Source organism: Piliocolobus tephrosceles, chromosome 1 (assembly GCF_002776525.5).
Source record: "Piliocolobus tephrosceles isolate RC106 chromosome 1, ASM277652v3, whole genome shotgun sequence".
In the NCBI taxonomy this organism is placed as follows: domain Eukaryota; kingdom Metazoa; phylum Chordata; class Mammalia; order Primates; family Cercopithecidae; genus Piliocolobus; species Piliocolobus tephrosceles.
The window spans coordinates 189,110,990-189,130,016 of record NC_045434.1 but is presented as its reverse complement, the minus strand read 5'-3'; the positions used below and the strand labels follow the sequence as shown (position 1 = coordinate 189,130,016).

The following is a 19,027-nucleotide window of genomic DNA, read 5'->3' as shown; positions in this document are numbered from 1 at the left end:
ACATGTGGAGCAGAGATGAGCTGTCTCCACTAAATCCTGCCAGAATTGCCAATCATAAGCAAGAAAATGGCTGTTGCATTAAGTCACTATGATTTGTTACACAGTAACCACATAAAAAGATGCTTAACACCATTTGTCATCAGAGAAATGTAAATGTAAACTACAATGAGATAGCACTTCACATCCACTAGGATGGTTATAATAAAAATGATGAACAATAACAAGCATAGGAAAGAATATGAAGAAATTGTAATCCTCACACACTGCTGGTAGAAATGGAAAATGGTGCAACCACTTTAGAAAACAGGCAGTTCCTCAAAAAGTTAAACATAGAGTTCCTACATGACTTGGCAATTTCCCTCCAAGGTATATGCCCAAGAGAAGTGACAGCACGTGTTCACACAAAAACTTATACACAAATGTTCAAAGCAGCATAATTCATAATAGCTAAAAAATGGAAACATAATAGTCCCAAAGTGGAAATGTTCATAATAGTCCCAATTCATCTATCAATTGTCGAATGGATAAACAAGATATGGTATATTCATATCATGAAACACTATTTGGCCAAAAGGAATAAAGTATTGATGTATGGTAAAACATGGATGAACTTTGAAAATTTTATGTTAAGTGGAAGTAGCCAGACACAAAAGACACACATATAATTCCATTTATATGAAATGTCCAGAATAGGTAAATCCATAGAGACAGAAAAGTACATTAGAGGTTGCCAGGAGCTGGGGTGGGGGTGGGCAATAGGCAGTGACTTTTAAGGGCTGCTTGGGAATGATGAAAGTGTTCTAGAATTAGACAGTGATGATGCTTGTACAACCTTGTGAATACACTAAAATCACTGAATTGTACACATTAAAAGAATGAATTTATTGTGTGTGAATTATATTTCACTAAGAAAAAGAAAGAAAAAATGCAAACGGATTAAATCTTCCACCTGAAAGAAAAAATTGTCAGATAGGATTTAAAAATCACAATTACCTGTGTTTTACATGGAGAGCAGTTAAAAATAAAATGATTAAAAAATCATGCCAATACTAAAAGAAGGAAGCCAGTTATAAGTTACAGGTACACCTAGTTTTTTTTTTTTGAGACGGAGTCTTGCTCTGTCTCCCAGGCTGGAGTGCAGTGGCGTGATCTCTGCTCTCTGCAAGCTCCGTCGCCTCCCAGGTTCACGCCATTCTCCTGCCTCAGCCTCCCGAGAAGCTGGGACTACAGGCGCCCACCACCACGCCCAGCTAATTTCTTGTATTTTTAGTAGAGATGGGGTTTCACAGTGTTCGCCAGGATGGTCTCGATCTCCTGACCCCGTGATCCGCCTGCCTTGGCCTTCCAAAGTGCTGGGATTACAGGCGTGAGCCACCGCACCCGGCCAGGTACACCTAGTTTTATTGTGCCTTGCTTTAGTGTGCTTTACAGATGTTGTGTTTTTTTACAAATGAAAGGTTTTTGGTAACCCTGTGTTGAGCAAGCCTAACAGCACCATTTTTCCAATAATACATGCTCACTTCATGTCTCTGCATCACCTTTTGGTAATTCTCACCATATTTCAAAGGTTTTCATTATTGTTACATCTGTTATGGTGATCTGTGATCAGTGATCTTTGATGTCACTATTGCAATCGCTTTGGGGTGCCATGAACCATGCACACATAAAAAGGAGAACTTCATCAATAAGTGTTGTGTGTGTTCTGACTGCTACACCGACTGGCCCTTCCTTGTCTGTCTCCCTCTCCTTGCGTGCCCCTATTCCCTGAGACCCATCAATATCAAAATTAGGCCAATCAATAGCCCTATGATGTCCTATAAGTGTTCAAATGAAATGAAGAGTTGCGTCTCTCACTTTCAATCAAAAGCTAGGAATGATTAAAAGCTTAGTGAGGAAGGCATGTCGAAAGCCGAGACAGCCCTAAAGCTAAGCCTCTTGAGCCAAACCATTAGCCAAATTGTGAATGCAAAAGAAAAGTTCCTGAAGGAAATTAGAAGGGCTGCTCCTGTGAATACATGAATAAGAAAATGAAACAGCCTTATTGCTGATATGGAGAAAGTTTGAGTAAGTCTTTATTGTAGGGGGCTGTCCGGTGCATTGTAGGATGTTTAGCGTTGTCCTTGGCTTCCACCTACTATAGAAGGTAGGTAGATCTGGACAGCAGATCAAACCAGCCGCAACATTCCCTTAAGCCAAAACCTAATCCAGAGCAAGGCACTAACCCTCTTCAATTCTATGATGACTGAGAGAGTTGAGGAAGCTGCAGAAGAAAAGTGCAAAGCAAGCAGAGGTTGGCTTATGAGGTTTAAGGAAAGAGGCCATTTCTATAACATAAAAGTGCAAGGTGAAGCAGCAAGTGCTGATGTGGAAGCTTTGGTAAGTTACACAGAAGATCTAACTAAGCTAATTGATGAAGGTGGCTACACTAAACATCAGATTTTAAAGGTAGAAAAAACAGCCTTTTTTTTTTTTTTTTTTTGAGACAAAGTCTTGCTCTGTCACCAGGCTGGAGCACAGTGGCACCATCTTGGCTCACTGCAACCTCCTCTGCCTCCTGGGTTCAAGCAATTCCCCTACCTCAGCCTCCCAAGTAGCTGGGACTACAGGTGCACACCACCATGCCTGGCTAGTTTTTTTGTATTTTAGTAGAGACAGGGTTTCACCATGTTGGCCGGGGTGGTCTGAATCTCCTGATCTCATGATCTATCCGCCTCAGCCTCCCAAAGTGCTGGGATTACAAGCATGAGCCACTGACAGCCTTCTGTTTGAAGAAGATGCCATCTAGGACTTTCATAGCTAGAGAGAAGTCAGTGCCTGGCTTCAAAGTTTCAAAAGACTGAATGACTCTCTTGTTAGGGATGACTGCAACTGGTGATTTTAAGTGGAAGTCAATGCTTATTTACCATTCTGAAAATCCTAGGGCCCTTAAGAATTATTCTAAATCTACTCTGCTTGTGCTCTATAAATGGAACAACAAAGCCTGGATGACAGCACATCTGTTTATAGCATGGTTTACTGGACATTTTAAGCCCGCTGTTGAGACCTATTGCTCAGAAAAAAGAGATTCCTTTCAAAATAATACTGTTCATTGACAATGCACCTGGTCACCCAAGAGTTCTGATGGAGAGCTCCTGTACATCAGAACTGGAGATGTGCAGGAATTGAATGTTGTTTTCATGCCTGCTAACACAACATCCATTCTGCAGCCCATGGATCAGGAAATAATTTTGACTTTCAAGTCTTATTATGTAAGAAACACATTTCATAAGGCTGTAACTTCCATGGATAGTATATTCCTCTGATGGATCTGGGCCAAGTATATTGAAAACTTTCTGGAAAAGATTAACCATTCTAGATGCCATTAAGAAGATTTGTGATTCATGGGAGGAGGTCCAAATATCAACATTAACAGGAGTTTGGAAAAAGCTGATTCCAACCCTCACACGTGACTTGGAGGGGTTCAAGACTTCAGTGGAGGAGGTCACTGCAGATGTAGTAAAAGTAGCAAGAGAACTAGAATGAGAAGTGGAATCTGAAGGTGTGACTGAATTACTGAAATCTCATGATCAAACTCAAACAGATGAGAAGCTGCTTCTTGCGGATGAGCAAAGAAAGTGGTTTCCTGAGAAGAATCAGAAAACTATTTTTGGTGAAAATGCCGTGAACATTGTTGAAACAACAACAAAGGATTTAGAACTTCACATGAAGTTAGTGGCAGCAGGATTTGAGAAGACTGACTGCAATTTTGAAAGGCATTATACTGTGTAGATAAAATGCTATCAAACAGCAGCATATGTTAGAGAAACCTTTCATGAAAGGAAGAGTCAGTCCATGTGGTAGACTTCACTGTTGTCTTATTTCAAGAAATTGCCACAGCCACACCAGTCTTCACCATCCTGATCAGTCTGCAGTCATCAACATCGAGGCAAAGTCCTCCACCAGCAAAGAGTATGACTTGCTGAGGGCTCCGATGATTGTTAGTACTTTTTAGCAATAAAGTATTTTTCATTAAGGTATGCATATAGTTTTGACATGATGCTATTGTACACTTAGACTATACTGGAAAACTGAAAAATTTGTGTTCTCATTTTATTGCGATATTTGCTTTACTGCAGTGGTCTGGGACTGAACCTGCAATATCTCCAATGTATGCCTGTATATTAATATATATAACTATTAGTTATATCAACAGCAACATTGAAAGGAGTTTGGAGTAAGCTGATTCCAACCCTCATGCATGATTTTGATGGGCTCAAGACTTCAGTGGAAGAGCTCACTCCTCCCCTGAAGCAGCATCAAGAGAACTAGAATTAGAGTAGCAAGAGAAACAGTTAGAAGAGGAGCCTGAATATGTGAATTAACTTCAGATAAAACAAGCATTGGGACAAAAAGTTAATATGGATATGGTCACTTTATTATGATAAAAGCTGCATTTTACCAGAAGAAAAAGCAATTTGAGCCCAGTAGGCACTCTTAATCTCAGCTGGCACCACCGTACACAGATGGTGTCCATTTCTGACCCCAAACAATTTGCTGGTCATAAATGGGATTGGATGGCCAGGCCAGAGTTCTCAAGCAAGGAAACTACAAGCAGTGAGCAGATACACCAGGCTCCTATTAGACCTACAGGCATGAGGGCATAAAAAATACAGTCGCCCAGACTGGAGGGCCTACAAAATGTATATAATCTGCCAAAGGTAGGTGGACTGCTGAGTGGCCTTAACTGCATATCCAGTACTCCCTCTTGAGTGCATCCTCGCCTCTCTGCTTCTTGGAAGATTGGGGAGAGAGAAATCTGTGTGGATTCACCTTTAGGAACCAGAGGGGAGAGCAGGAAACCAAGGGGTTGTCTTCTCATAAGGACGTGTAAGGCCTGGGACCAGATGTCAGGTGATATGGTTTGGCTGTGTCCCCACCCAAACCACATCTTGAATTATAATTCCCATAATCTCCTCGTGTTGTGGGAGAGACCCAGTGGGAGGTAATTGAATCATGGGGCAGTTACCTTCATGCTGTTCTCGTGATAGTGAGTGAGTTCTCACAAGATCTGATGGTTTTATAAGGGGCTTTCCCCAATTTTGCCCATTCTTTTTCTCTCCTGCCACCATGTGAAGAAGAACATGTTTGTTTCTCCTTCCACCATGATTGTAAGTTTCCTGGCCTGTGGAACTGTGAGTCAATTAAACTTCTTTCCTTTATAAATTACCCAGTCTTGGGCAGTTCTTTATAGCAGTGGGAGAACAGACTAATACATCAGGATTCTGAGCACCTCCCCAACTCCTTTGAAAAAACATGCTGTCTTCATATCTTTTCCTAACAATAATTAATGTGGTCATGGTTTATTGAGTAGCTGCTATGTACCAGATACTATCCTGGCACTTTCCATAGATTTTTTTCTTTAATCCTCTAATAACTCTATGGAATAGGTACTGGCATAATTTTTATAGATAAAGAAACTGAGGTTCTGTGAGGTTAGTGAACTTTTCCCCAAACCATAATACTTGTTCAGTAGCAAAGCCAGAATTCCAGTCCAAGTTGGTCTGCCTCCAGAGTCTGGGACCTTTCTCCTTCAGTCCTTTAAAGGGAAGGGGTTCATGTGCTGTCTTTCTGTAAGGGCAAGGAAGGGGTAAAGCTGGGAGATGGTGTCCCGCTAGGCAGCCAGTTCTGAGAAAAGGGAACTCTGTAAGCTGAAGAGGGTGGTAACTCTAGAGAGGAAAGGGACCAGGCTCTAGCTAGGAAAGTGAGAACACAAAAATTGGTATGACAAGTCACCCAACATGGGCTCAAGAAGGAATCTGAAATCCCAGGAGTAGCCACAGTGACTGTCACCGTAAGGCAACGCATACATGTGCGCGCACACACACACACACACGCACATGCACAGAGGGCAGGACTGTTCTTTGACATGGGCCACCCCATCAGTCATTTTGAGCAGGTGACATCTACTTACAGAGACACTGGGGGCGGGGACGGTCCCATGTGCCATCTCCCTGGCAGCTGAGCACTGGGGTGCCCAGGACGTAGAAGCCGTGGTTGCACTGGTAAGACACAGTGGTGCCAAAGCTGAACCTGTGTGGGCCGCTGGCGTGGACCTGACGAACACTGTTTTCTTGGTGTCCAGGATCTGTACAGTTGATGACTGCAATTGAACAGAAGTCCAAACAGGCATGGATTCCCAGTATAGCAAAATATTTAGAGCAAAACTAGGCAATGAAGCAGACCTTTTCTGAAGGGTGAGCTGGTCCTGAGGCTGCTGGACTTCTCCCCTCAGCTTGGTTACCTGGTCAGAAGAGCCATCCTTCCATGTCCAGCTAGACATCACCTCCTTAGAGAACCCTTCCCACCTCTTCCCAGACTGATTACTCCCTTTCTGGTACTCCCTTGCATGAATTGCTATTGCTGACTTTCCCAGCCTGTGCTGTGACTTGTTTGAACACATGAGTCCCTTGAGGGCATGAATGTCTAGTCTCCATGTGTCTGATCCTAGCACAATGTGCCTCCCACAGCAAAGCTTGTCAATTGTAAAACTGATGCATTTGAACTGACTTGAACAGCGTTGGGCTCTTTTGAAAATGGTTTTAATCACTTTTATGAGTATTTCAGGGACACATTAATATCCTGGGGGATATATTTGACTTTAAAATCTTAAAAGTGTTTCCAAAGCAGTTTAACTCAAAATCAGGATAAGATTTTAGAAAAATGACAATATTATTCATAACCCATGACTATACTTTTCTTTCCAAACATCTTCAAATCCATTACCTTACCTGAGTCTCAAACTCATCATATGAAGTGGGCAGGAAGGGATTTAAAAAAAATCTTTGATAAGCCTTTAAGGAATTTTTTTTTTTTTTTTTTTTTTTTGAGACGGAGTCTTGCTCTGTCGCCCGGGCTGGAGTGCAGTGGCCGGATCTCAGCTCACTGCAAGCTCCACCTCCCAGGTTTACGCCATTCTCCTGCCTCAGCCTCCGGAGTAGCTGGGACTACAGGCGCCCGCCACCTCGCCCGGCTAGTTTTTTGTATTTTTAGTAGAGACGGGGTTTCACCGTGTTAGCCAGGATGGTCTCGATCTCCTGACCGCCAGGATGGTCTCGATCTCCTGACCTCGTGATCTGCCCGTCTCGGCCTCCCAAAGTGCTGGGATTACAGGCTTGAGCCACCGCGCCCGGCTGCCTTTAAGGATTTTTACTTTTGATGAACCTCTCTGAGGCTTCACTGCTGTCAAAAGCCTCTAAAAATGTTAGAAGCTATTTCCTAAATACTGCAAATGGAGCCAGGACATTCTCTATTCTGTCTGCTTTTTGAGTCTTTGGCTTCCTCTCTGTGTATTTTCCCCCAGCCCTCACCCCCTTTATCTCAACTCTTAGGCTCTCCTTTTTAATCCTCTGCTTTTTCATCAAGAATGGGGATCTCTTAAGTGTGGTTCCAAGGGAGCCGCAGCAGCCATTTTGCAACCACAAGGAAAGACCAAGATATTGCTCCCGATCTCATGGAGCAGCATAGAAATAATAGTACTTCTAGATTTCCTGTTTATGTGAGAAAAATAAACCTCTGTTAAAAAATAATGGGGCTTTATATGATAAGGATACATTATTTGTTCAATGAAAATGTACAGAAGAAGACCTGAAAGATAAAACGAAGTTTTGCTTTCCTTATATAATCCATGATGATGAAATTTTATGTGGCTCTATCTAAGGGTTGAGAAAGTCCTCATTTATGACCCTTCTCTGCTCCATCTTCCCTATCTGGGTCAGCATGATGCCAGAATGAATTCACTGGCTTCTTCTTCTTTTTCTGAGCTACAGAACCACATATGGCAGAGATGGTGGGGAGTGGAGTGGGCAAGAAAGGGTGACTCACTTCTGCAGGTGGGCAGCACGTCACTCCATTGCCCGCTGGCCAGGCATTGGGACCGAGCAGCCCCTTCAGCCATATACCCAGGGTTGCAAACAAACTTGACCACATCATTGAGGTTAAACTGGTTGCCCTGAGTGAGGCCGTTGACAGGGTTGCCTGGGTGTCCACAGGTAATTGCTGCAACCAAAACAGAAGATAGGTAAGCCCTCCTACTATTCCACACCCCTCAAAATTTATCCACCTCTCACCTGGCATCTTTTACGCACATCAGTGAAGTTCAGCCGTAAGTCTAACTTCACTCTCTTTTGCTGTAAAACCTTTATAAACTGAAATTGTCAGGGGAACATTCTGTCCTCCTTGAAGATATGTCTGTGGCTTGGACAACTTGAGATCAATCATTCTATGACTTCCCATAGGGTGTTAGACCTGGACTGTGGTTCTCTGTGGTCTGAGTGGTCAGTGCTATCTTATTTTCCTTGCCTCTGATGCCCTTGGCCCCCTAGATCCATTCTTAATTGCTGAGTATACTGATGGCCAAACGTCAGCTGATTTAGGCCCATCCTCATTCCTGAGGCAACCTTGTAGAACCAGAGTGAATGCTAACCAAGCCTGGTGCAGAGTTCAGTCACCCGGCTACACCAATGGCCCAGGTAAACTGGGGAAACAGAGCTGCTGTTTGGAGAGAACCCACTACCTCCCATTCCTTCCATGGGAAGGGAGTTCAGTCAGTGCACTTTGATCTGTGCAACTTGGGAAGAATGAGCTGGTATGTTTGACTCAGCATCCCTTCTTCTTCTAGGGACCTAATTATCTGCAGGGAGCAATGTTCTCGGCTGCTCTCAGCTGTTGAGGAGGCAGGTTATCCCCAACATTGCAGGGCTGCACGCCCCACTGCAGTGTTACCTCTGTGGGTGGATGAATCCATCTCATTCTGGGTTCATATAGCAGCCTCCATATGACTCTCGCATTCAGCTCCATTTTCCAACTTAGCCTTCATTAGTGAGCGAGGTAATATTTGGGCCTCCACCTGCCACTCTGTTTTGTTTAACATTTTGCTCAGACATGAGCAGGGAAGAGAAGAGGGATGTGGTATTCGCAGGTCACCACGCTTATCCCCGTATCCCTCAGATTCCCCCTTCCTCCCAGTGGTACAGTTCGCTCCACTCGGCTGCACTGGCCTCTTGGAGGTTTCATGAATATACAAAGCAAGTTCCTGCCCCAGGGCCTTTGCACTTGCTTTCTTCTCTGCCTAGGACATTGTTCCTGCAGATATCCCTTAACTCCTGCCCTCCTCTTCTCAGGTCTCTCCTCAAATTAACCATGTCAGTGAGGCCTTCCCTTAGTCCCCAGTGGGCCAGCATGGCCAGTACTTCCAGGTCCCTTGCTCTGCTCAACGTCTCTTCATAGCACTGTCACCAACCAACGCACCATAGCACTTCTGTATTCGTTTATTGCTTATCACCCTTCAGCTGAATGCAAGCTCCTTGAGGTCAGGGACTTTGTTTTGCTTATTCCTACACCCTTGGTGTATGTACCAGTGCCTGACATTCAGCAGGAGTGTGATAAATATCTGCTGAGTGATTCAGCAAATGAGTAAGTACATGAATTGATGGATGCCTGGGCTTCTGCTTTGATCCTTAGCCCTTAGGTCCATTTTGTCCCTGCCTGGCACCCTGGTCTCATGGGGTTGAACTCCCGTCTGATGCTTTTGCCAGGCCTCTCGCTTTGTTCTGGGTTTTGATTTGTGGGAAGATGAGGAACCATAAGGGATGTTCTCTTTGCCCAATACTTAAGTCCATGAGGATCCCACCTAAGACCCAAATGGTGATAATGGTGATGGGGGTGTAAGATGAGGAAGCACCCAGTCTTTGCTGTGGCCAGATCTAGTGTTTTCTGGGCTAGTTCTCTTTTGTAAATCTCAGCAGTAGCAACCCTGACTCCAGTGGAGGGAGCTAGGAAGAGCAGGGGACGTGCTGTTAGTGGACCACAGGGTTTCAAAGCAGCCTGGCATGGTGAGATGAGAATGAGCTATGAAGGCCAGCAGACCAGGATTTCCAGCTCAGCTCTGCCCCTTCCTGACTTTGAGTCTAAGGATAATTCACTTTGAGGCTTGGTTTCTATAGCTGCAAAGTAAGAATTTTGATATGCATTTCACAGGGTTGCTTTGAAAATAGATTCAATTCACATAATTGTTTGTAATCAAATGTCTGCGGAGTGCCTTTTATGAGCTAGGTGCTCTGCTATGGAGTGGAATATACAAAGAAGAACATGAAATGTTCTCTGACCTCAGGAAGCTCATTTCACAGACTTGCAGGCGGGCAGGCAGGGAAGCGGCCGTTAAACCCAGTGGGCTGGTGCTGAGATACAGCCCAGTGTAGAGGAGTGTCTTTTACCCTCCTTTGGGGAGACAGTGGGTCAAAGAGGGTCCCACAGGGAGTGGCATGAGGTCTGATCTGGGTCTCAAGGGTAAGTAGAGCTTTGCCAGGTCAAGAAGGTTGTGGGAGAGCAGGGATAAGCATCGCAGCATCTGTGAACCCCTGAAATTATACGCAAGGTACTGGGTGTTTGCAGCCAGCTCGGGAGAGGGTCCACTACTTTCACCAGATTTGGAAAAGGTCGTGATGCCCCTTCCCTGAAGGTAGAAATAACTCACATAAAGAGAGAGAAGAGCATCGAGGATTAAACCCTTTGGGAATACCACTTTTTGAAGGGCAGATGTTAAAGAAAAAACCTATAGGAAACCGAGGAGTGATCAAAAAAGTAGTAAAGCAAAAAGCTCTACAGGAGGCGGCAGTGTCATAGAGCCAAGAGCCTCAAGAATGGTCAGATATCCCTGATAGATCAAATAAGATAAAGATGAAAAAGTGTCCATCGGATTCATCAGTAGGACCATTGGTGACTTGCAAGTGTCCTCTGCCTGGTTCAGGCTCTTACCCACTGCTTCCCACATATTCCCAAGCCACAGGCCCTGGACCAGGATAAGCAGGAGAAGCTGCTGCCACCAGGTGTCATCTCTGGAGCCCCTGTGTAAGTTCTTCATGCTCTCTTTAGGTCCCAGGCTTTCTGGCTGCTTGAAAGTTTTGGCTGGCACTTCTCAGATTCCTGCTCTGCAGCTCTTGGGTAGCAGAGGCTCTGAGCATTCTAGAACATGGCATAGGACCAGAGGTCCTGTTGACTGGGATGGAGTTTCTTTCTGGATAGAGCAGAGAAGTGGCCTTTGCTGCTAATGAGAGGGGAGAGGTGGAGGCAATTAGTGTAGGCAACTCTCTCAAGCAGCATGGACATGTGATGGTTAATTTCATGTGTCAGCTTGGTTAGGCTGTGATACCTAGACATATGGCCAAATGTTAGTTCACATTATTCTAGATGTTTCTGTGAAGGTATGTTTTAGAGGCGATAACATTTCAATCAGGAGGCTTTGAGTGAAATAGATTATGAGGAGCTCCATAATGTGGGTGGGCCTCATCCAAGCAGTTGAAGGCCTCAAGAGAAAAGGCAGCCTGCTATCCCTGGAAGAAGAGGGAATTCAGCTAGCAGCCTGCCTTCAGACTTGAACTGTGATTCTTTCCTGGGTCTCCAGCCTGCCAGCCTATGCTGGTGATTTTAGACTTTCCAGCCTCCACTACTGTGTGAGCCAATTCCTTAAAATAAATCACATTCTCTCTCTAGACACACCTCCTATTGGTTTTGTTTCTCTGGAGGACCCTGAACTAATACAGGCTGCCATGAGCAGAAGAATAAGGCATCATTAGGAGGAAAGTAGAGGTCCTCATGAGGCTTGAGCACTTAATAGGCTTTTGAGCACACTTCAGGACAATTTGACCTAGTTTCTTAAGGGCAGAGATGATGCATGACACATTCAATTCATGTTAATCCTCAACACCTAACGCAGGGTCTGGCATGTAGTAGATGCTAAGAAAATCTTATTGAATATGGTCTTAGAAGCTGAGGGAAACAGAAAGGGAAGGTCCATGGTAACACAGGAGAGGATTAAGAATAGACTAAGCTCAGCTGGGCGCGGTGGCTCACGCCTGTAATCCCAGCACTTTGGGAGGCCAAGGCAGGCAGATCACGAGGTCAGGAGATTGAGACTATCCTGGCTAACACAGTGAAACCCCGTCTCTACTAAAAATACAAAAAATTAGCCAGGCATGGTGGTGGGCACCTGTAGTTCCAGCTACTCGGGAGGCTGAGACAGGAAAATGGCGTGAACCCGGGATGCGGTGGTTGCAGTGAGCCGAGATCACACCACTGCACTCCAGCCTGGGTGACAGAGCAAGACTCCATCTCGTAAAAAAAAAAAAAAAAAAAAAAAAAAATGAATAGACTAAGTTCACTAAGGAGGGCAGGAGGGAAGCAGATCCAGAGACTGGTGGAAGGATTAGCTGTGGGCTGGGAGAGAGATTCTTCTACTGAGGTGGGAGAGAAGGGGCAAGGATAGATGTACACACACAGTAGATGTGTGGGTGGGGAAGCTGAAAGTAGGAGAATCTATTGTCTGATGGCTTCTATCATCTCTGCAGAATAGAAAGTGATATTATATGATTAGCTAGTAATTGTTGGGGCTTGCAGTCACTGTCTCACCTAATCCTCACAACCCTATGGGGTAGGCACCACCATTATACCCACAGAAAACAGAATTTCAGAGGACTCAAGAGATTTGTTCAAGGGTCACAGTTTCTAAATGGCTCATCTGAGTTTTGAACCCAGCTTCTCTGGTTCCAGGCCATCTTAACTATTTAACTTAGTTATTTGCTGAGAATGTAGGTGGGGGGATGGAATATAAGTCTTCAGAAAGGAGGCAGAAGACAACAGCTGGAAAGTTTTGAGAGTCTGGTTGACATTGGAAACCTTGACTTTATAGGTACTGGCAGCTAACACAGTGCCTAGCGCAGAATAAACACTTACAAATATTTGTTCTTTTATTCTTGCTTTCCTCCTCCAGATAATTCCCAAACCTCTGTGCTCCAAGAGAGAATGGGGCTTAGCGCAACAGATCCTGGATTCTGTGACGTGATGGTGGCAGCATTACTACCACCACTATCATCATCATCATCATCATCATCATCATCATCATCATCACACAACAGCAGCAGCAGCAGCAGCAGCAACTGCTGCTTAACATTTGGATCAGGCACCGGTCTAACCATCTTATGTGTATTAATTTATTTAATGCTCCCAGTAGTCTTTGAGGTGCCTGCTTTTTACAGGTGACAAGACTGAGACCTAGTGAGGTACACCGACCTACCTAGCATTACATAGCCACAGGAGAGCGGGTGGTAGAGCTGAGATGTAAACCTAGGCAATCTGGGTCCACACCTGAGTGCCTAACTACTTCACTCACTGCCTTTGAATATGGTCCAATCTAACATTCAATGTCTTTAGGCCAGGCAGACATTCTCCATCCAGACCCCGACAGTCTATTATTTATTACCTAAATCTCTCTGTATACATTGTACACCAATTTGCTGAGGGCATCTGCATGTTCTTCTTCTGGGTGAAACTAAATATGTTTTATTTAGACACATCTGAAAGAGTGACTGAATATAGATGGATCTTTATTTTTTATTTTATTTATTTATTTATTTTTGAGATGGAGTCTTGCTCTGTTGCCCAGGCTGGAGTGCAGTGGCGCTATCTCGGCTCACTGCAAGCTCCGCCTCCTGGGTTCAAGCCATTCTGCTGCCTCAGCCTCTCAAGTAGCTGGGACTACAGGTGCCTACCACCACGCCCAGCTAATTTTTTTTGTATTTTTTTTTTAATAGAGACGGGGTTTCACCGTGTTAGCCTGGATGGTCTCGATCTCCTGACCTTGTGATCTGCCCACCTTGGTCTCCCAAAGTACTGGGATTACAGGCGTGAGCCACTGCACCCGGCCTATTTTTTATTATTTTTGAGATGGGGTCTCATTATGTTGCCCAGGCTTGTTTCAAATTCCCGGGCTCAATTGATCCTCCAACCTCAGCCTCCTGAATAGCTGGGACCACAAGCACAAGCTACCACATCTGGCTTGGGTCTTGCTTTCTGTAAACCTTAAGAAGTTATTAAGACTAATTTCATGCACTGATTTTTGAGAATTTCTCATTATTTTATGGCCCTATCCCATATATAAAAAGCCAAAAGAAGAAGAATTAAAATTAAAAACCTGCCTTACAAAAATTAAGAAGGAAAACTTGTGGTTTACATTAAGGCTCACTTTAGGGAAATTCAAAAAGTGAAGAATTTTCCAAATTACTTCCAGGGAGCTGAGCATAACAATGGTTGCCTAAATCAAAAAAATGCAGATTAACCAGAAGAACAAATAATAGAAAACCCAGGCCTGCAGCCTAACTAGAAGCCAGAGAGTGCTACAAACTTTAAATTACTTGTAAGTAGAGAAATACACACTAAGCCCAGGCAGAGTTACTTCTCATGGTTCTGTCGCAAGCTTTTGTGGAGAGCAAGACTAGATGAGAAAGAAGACAGGAGCAGGTGAAGGGCTTAACGCTGATCTAAAATCACCTCCAGAAGGAGAAAGTCCATCTCATGTATGAATATATAGAAAACAAATCTTTGTATGTCAATGTATAACCACAGAAAAGGGACATAAAAGTGTGTGCCATTCTCTCCCATTGCTTCTGGAAGAAAAGAAAGTGACATCCTCTGAGTGATAAAGGGAATAAGAAGCAATGATGGGAAAACCTGGGGTTCTGCAAGACCAAAGAAAAACACTCAAACAAAAATGAAGGACACACAACCTCTTCCTTACCACACACAAAGCCTTATATTAAAACAAACAAACAAAGGCAAATATCCAAGAGAATCAAAATGAGATAAAGCAGTAAAAATGATCGGAGAGAAAGACTTTGTAACACTGACAGAAGAGGGTACTACTAAACCACACTAAAGCCATAAAATGCATAGAAAACATCAACCTAAATGTATAGGAAGCTACTTTAAGAAACAAATAGGAAAGAATTCAAGCATTTCATCTGATGAAAACCTCCTCACCAAAAACAAAACATGTGAAGCATAAGAAAACTGTAGCAGCATTCTAAACTGAACTAAATATTCTCAAATAAGCATCTGGAGATATTTTTAAAAACACTATGAAAATCAGAAAATCAAAAACTAACAAGCACAAATGGACAAAAGGTGGAAGAAAATAAAAGATAACTGATGGTATGCTTTAAACAGATAGAAGAAAAAGACAAAACCATCTGAGAAATGAAGACTAAATTATAAGAGGTCCAAGAAAGAATATTCTCAAATGATAATTTAATAAGAGTTACTGAAGAAAGTCAGGCAAAAACCAAGGGAATTAAAATGAGATAAAGAGGTGAAAATAATGAGAGAGAGGCTGAGAGAGAAGATAGGCAAAGAAGATTCAACATACACATAATCAGAGCTGATGAAGAAGAAAGAAAAACAGTGGGAAACAAAGCAATATCAGTGTTTAAAACCATAATCCAAGAAAAGTCTTTGGAAATAAAGAAAGACTTGAATCTATATATTCAAAGACCCACAGAATACCTGGGGAAATTGTCTTGGAATAATTAACTCTGAAGCATGTCCTAGGAAAAATATTAGACTTTAGGATATAGGGAAAAATAATCAGGAACCTCAAAAAATCACCAAATAACCTACAAGAAAAGTAGAATTAAACTAATATTATAATTCCAAAAGTCAAATACATAGAAACAGAGAGTAGAATGGTGGTTACCAGGGGTGGAGAAGTGGGGAAAATGGGAGATGGCAAAATTAAGACCAAACATGTCAGTCATATTAATATATGTGAATGACTTTAAGTAACCAACTAAAAGAAAAAGATGGTTAAGTTAGCTCATAAGGCAATTTATGCTGCATACAAGAATCACACCTAAGAGAATCAGAAGGCTAAAATAAATGGTCAAAAGTGTATCAGGCAAAAGAATTAAAGCAGGGATTGTAAGCCTAATATCAAGCAAAGTACAATTCAAGCTAAAAAATATTAAAAGTGACAAAAAAGTAATCTTTAAAGGCTAAAAACCACAATGTGCAATGGAGATACTAGTTATGAGTATCTATGCACCAAATAACACAGCAACCATCTTTATAGGACAGAAACTACAGGAAGTGCAAGGAAAAATAGAAACACACTAATAATATAAAACGTTAAGCACATCTCTCAGAATAAAACAGATTGAGTAGGTGAAAAGTAAGAATGTAGAGGACATAGACAACATAATCAATCAGATATATCTCATGAATATATAAATAAAACATGACATCTTAATATCCTTTCTTCTCAAGTGCACATGGGACATTCATAACAATTGACCAACTATTAGGTTAGTAAGCTTTCACAAAGAAAGCTTCAGTAAATTCTGTGAAGTAGAAATATTATATACAATGCAATAAAATTAGAAATGAATAACATAATGAAAACAAAAAGGGCCTTCCACCTAGAAACAAATCCTTCTATTAAAAATTTTCTACATAAAAGGGGAAATCAATACCAAAATTATAGAATTTCTAATAAATAATAAACATTTATTATTAGACTCTATAGGATACAATTAAAGCAGTGATGAGAGAAAATTTCATAATCTTAAGCACTTATAGCAATAAAACTCAATAGAAATGAAAGAATGAAACTAAATGAATTAAATTCCCACTCAAAAGCTAGAAAATGAACAAAAATGTAAAACCAAAAGAAATCACAAGGAAGGAAATAATAAAGGTGAAAACAGTGATTAATCACGCAAAGAATGGAAAACATTAGATCAACAATGATTTCAGTTTTGAAAAAAAAATTAGCAATAATATATATATATATATATATATTTAAAAACCCTCTAGCTAATCTAATTAAGAGAGAGGGAGAAAGTCCATGTTGAATCTGAGCCCCGTGACTAGGGAGAGTGGATGACATACTTACGCACACAGAAAGGGGTCTTGCCCGACCAGTGATGATCCTGCTGGCAGATGCGCACAGACATGCCGATCAGGCGGAAGCCAGCATTGCACTGGTACACCACACTGCCCCGGTAGCTGTAGTTCTCCCCATTGATGTGTCCGTTGACGATGGGCTCAGGAGTCCCACAGTGTCCAGCTTTGGTGAGGGATGGGGAAGAGAGTACATCAAAGAGAAGCTTATAGAAAATGAAGTGGAGCTTGGTCTGGGTGGCGAGAGACAGGGAGGGTGGGGAAAGGACCAACTATCCCATAACTCATCACTTTTCCCACCTCTCCCTGAGAGTAGCAATCTAGGGGTGACTTCAGGAACCCTCAACATGACAAAAATAGTGTTGAGGACTTGACACCCCAAATCCCAAGGTTGTATCCCAAATGGCCACTCACTTCTGAGCTTCAGTTTCTGTGTCTACATAGGTGTGTGCAAAATGATCACTGTTACCTCCCTGCCCCCAGGATCATCCCCCTCTTTTTCTTACTAACCAGATACAAAACAGCCTTCTGTAAAAAACAAACAACTCCCCTCCAAAAACCCAAACTTAAGAGCATCTTTTTTTTTTTTTTTTCTTTTTGAGACAGGGTCTTACTCTGTCTCCTAGGCTAGAGTGCAGTGGCTCGATCTTGGCTCACCGCAACCTCCACCTCCTAGGTTCAAGGGATTCTCCTGCCTTAGCCTCCCGAGTAGCTGGGACTACAGGCATGCACCACCACACCTAGCAGTTTTTGTATTTTTAGTATAAACGGGGTTTCACCGTGATGGCCAGGATGGTCTCAAACTCCTGGCCTCAAGTGATCCACCCACCTCGGTCTTCCAAAGTGCTGGGATTAAAGACATGAGCCACCACACCCAGCCCGGGCATCTTGTTTTTCACTGAGCATCTACTGCATGGAGGGCACCACTGTCTACATTAAGGCAATCAAAACCCGGCTGTGTTGAAACAACTATGTACAAACAGATGGTTTGGCTAAATTCATCTTTCTTTCCTTCTCCTTGAGTAGCACCTAGATGAGTTCTTTTTATTATATGGGATTTGGGTACAGTATATTTCTGCCATTTCTGCCAGCTTCCTTTGGCTCTCTGTGGAAATAACCTGTGACTGTGTCCTTAACGGGCCTGGGACAGTGGCAAGACCGCACTGTTCACCCGAGGACAGACCATCCAATCTATCCTATTAGGTTTCTGTGGCTGGGGCCCTCTTTTAGACTCTAGGGGTCCAAGAAAGGCGTGAGAGGAGACAGAACCATAGAACCATGGAGTGGATTAGCCATGGAGGAAATGATAACTTTGTCCTTTGGAAGCCAGGTTGTTTTATGTTTCTGTCATTTGCTAAGTATATATGTATAGATCTATATGTTGTGTGTAAAATTTGCTAATAGATAATATAAAAGGTATTTTAGGTGTGTTACAGGAATATGTCTGCAAGTTTTCAAAAAATGGAGACTGAGACTTCACTCATTATTCAAAGGCCAATGGGAAGGAATTGTCTTTCTAACCAGAATGAGAACCCCTCAAAGGTTTGTCTCTTTAGATCTGAAGTTCTTCTCATTCTTTTGGGTGGCCCGGGATAAGCTATTCCAGGGTTTTAGTCATGCCTAATGCCCAATAGTTGGTGTTTGCATTAAGCATTTTATGTCAGTAGGTGAAATAATACTGTTCAAAGACTGGATCCCAGCTTTGGAAAGATCTAATCTATCTCGTGGAGAAAAACTGGGCAGAATAGGCCTGGAGAGGTCACTTACCAAGGCACCGGACTTCAGAGCCACTCCAGAGCCCATTGGCCATGCACTCACGCACCCTGGAGCCCACCAGTGTGTATCCGGAATTGCAGGAGAAGATGGCTGTTGCCCCATAGACAGACAGTGTTCCGATGCGGTGGCCATTGGGGGGAACCGGGAGCTCTCCACAGGAGATGACTAAAAGGATCACAAGATGCTCAGTAAGCCAGCCCCAAGAGGAGGGACATGGCTGCTTCTGCTTAGCAAGAACTGTGATGAAAATAGGACCTGTTCAACCTTACTCTGCTGGAATTTCTGACCAGAATATGGGTTGTGGTGCTGACTTGTGTGATGTGGCACCTCAACTGGAGGTGTCTCCAGAAGCCCCCGAAGGTTGTTTAAAATGCCTGGTTCCACTGCAGGTGCCTGACTCACCAGCTTTGGACACAGGGCCCTGGCCTGTGTATTTTTTTAATCCTCCTCAGATGGCTGAGATTAGGTTAGGAAGAGATGGTGATTC

At 43.0% G+C, this 19,027-nt stretch overlaps 1 protein-coding gene across 1 annotated transcript in view; it reads right to left on the bottom strand.

Moving 5' to 3' along the window:
• The window catches only part of CSMD2 (CUB and Sushi multiple domains 2), a 655,333-nt gene that overhangs the window by 34,712 nt on the left and 601,594 nt on the right, over positions 1-19,027 (bottom strand). Inside the window, exons 52-55 of the mRNA XM_023232269.1 lie at positions 18,537-18,705; positions 16,757-17,010; positions 7,861-8,034; positions 5,951-6,139 (exon numbers count right to left, since the gene is read on the bottom strand). Coding sequence (XP_023088037.1) covers positions 5,951-6,139; positions 7,861-8,034; positions 16,757-17,010; positions 18,537-18,705 — 786 coding nt within the window. The remainder of the gene's footprint in view (positions 1-5,950; positions 6,140-7,860; positions 8,035-16,756; positions 17,011-18,536; positions 18,706-19,027) is intronic.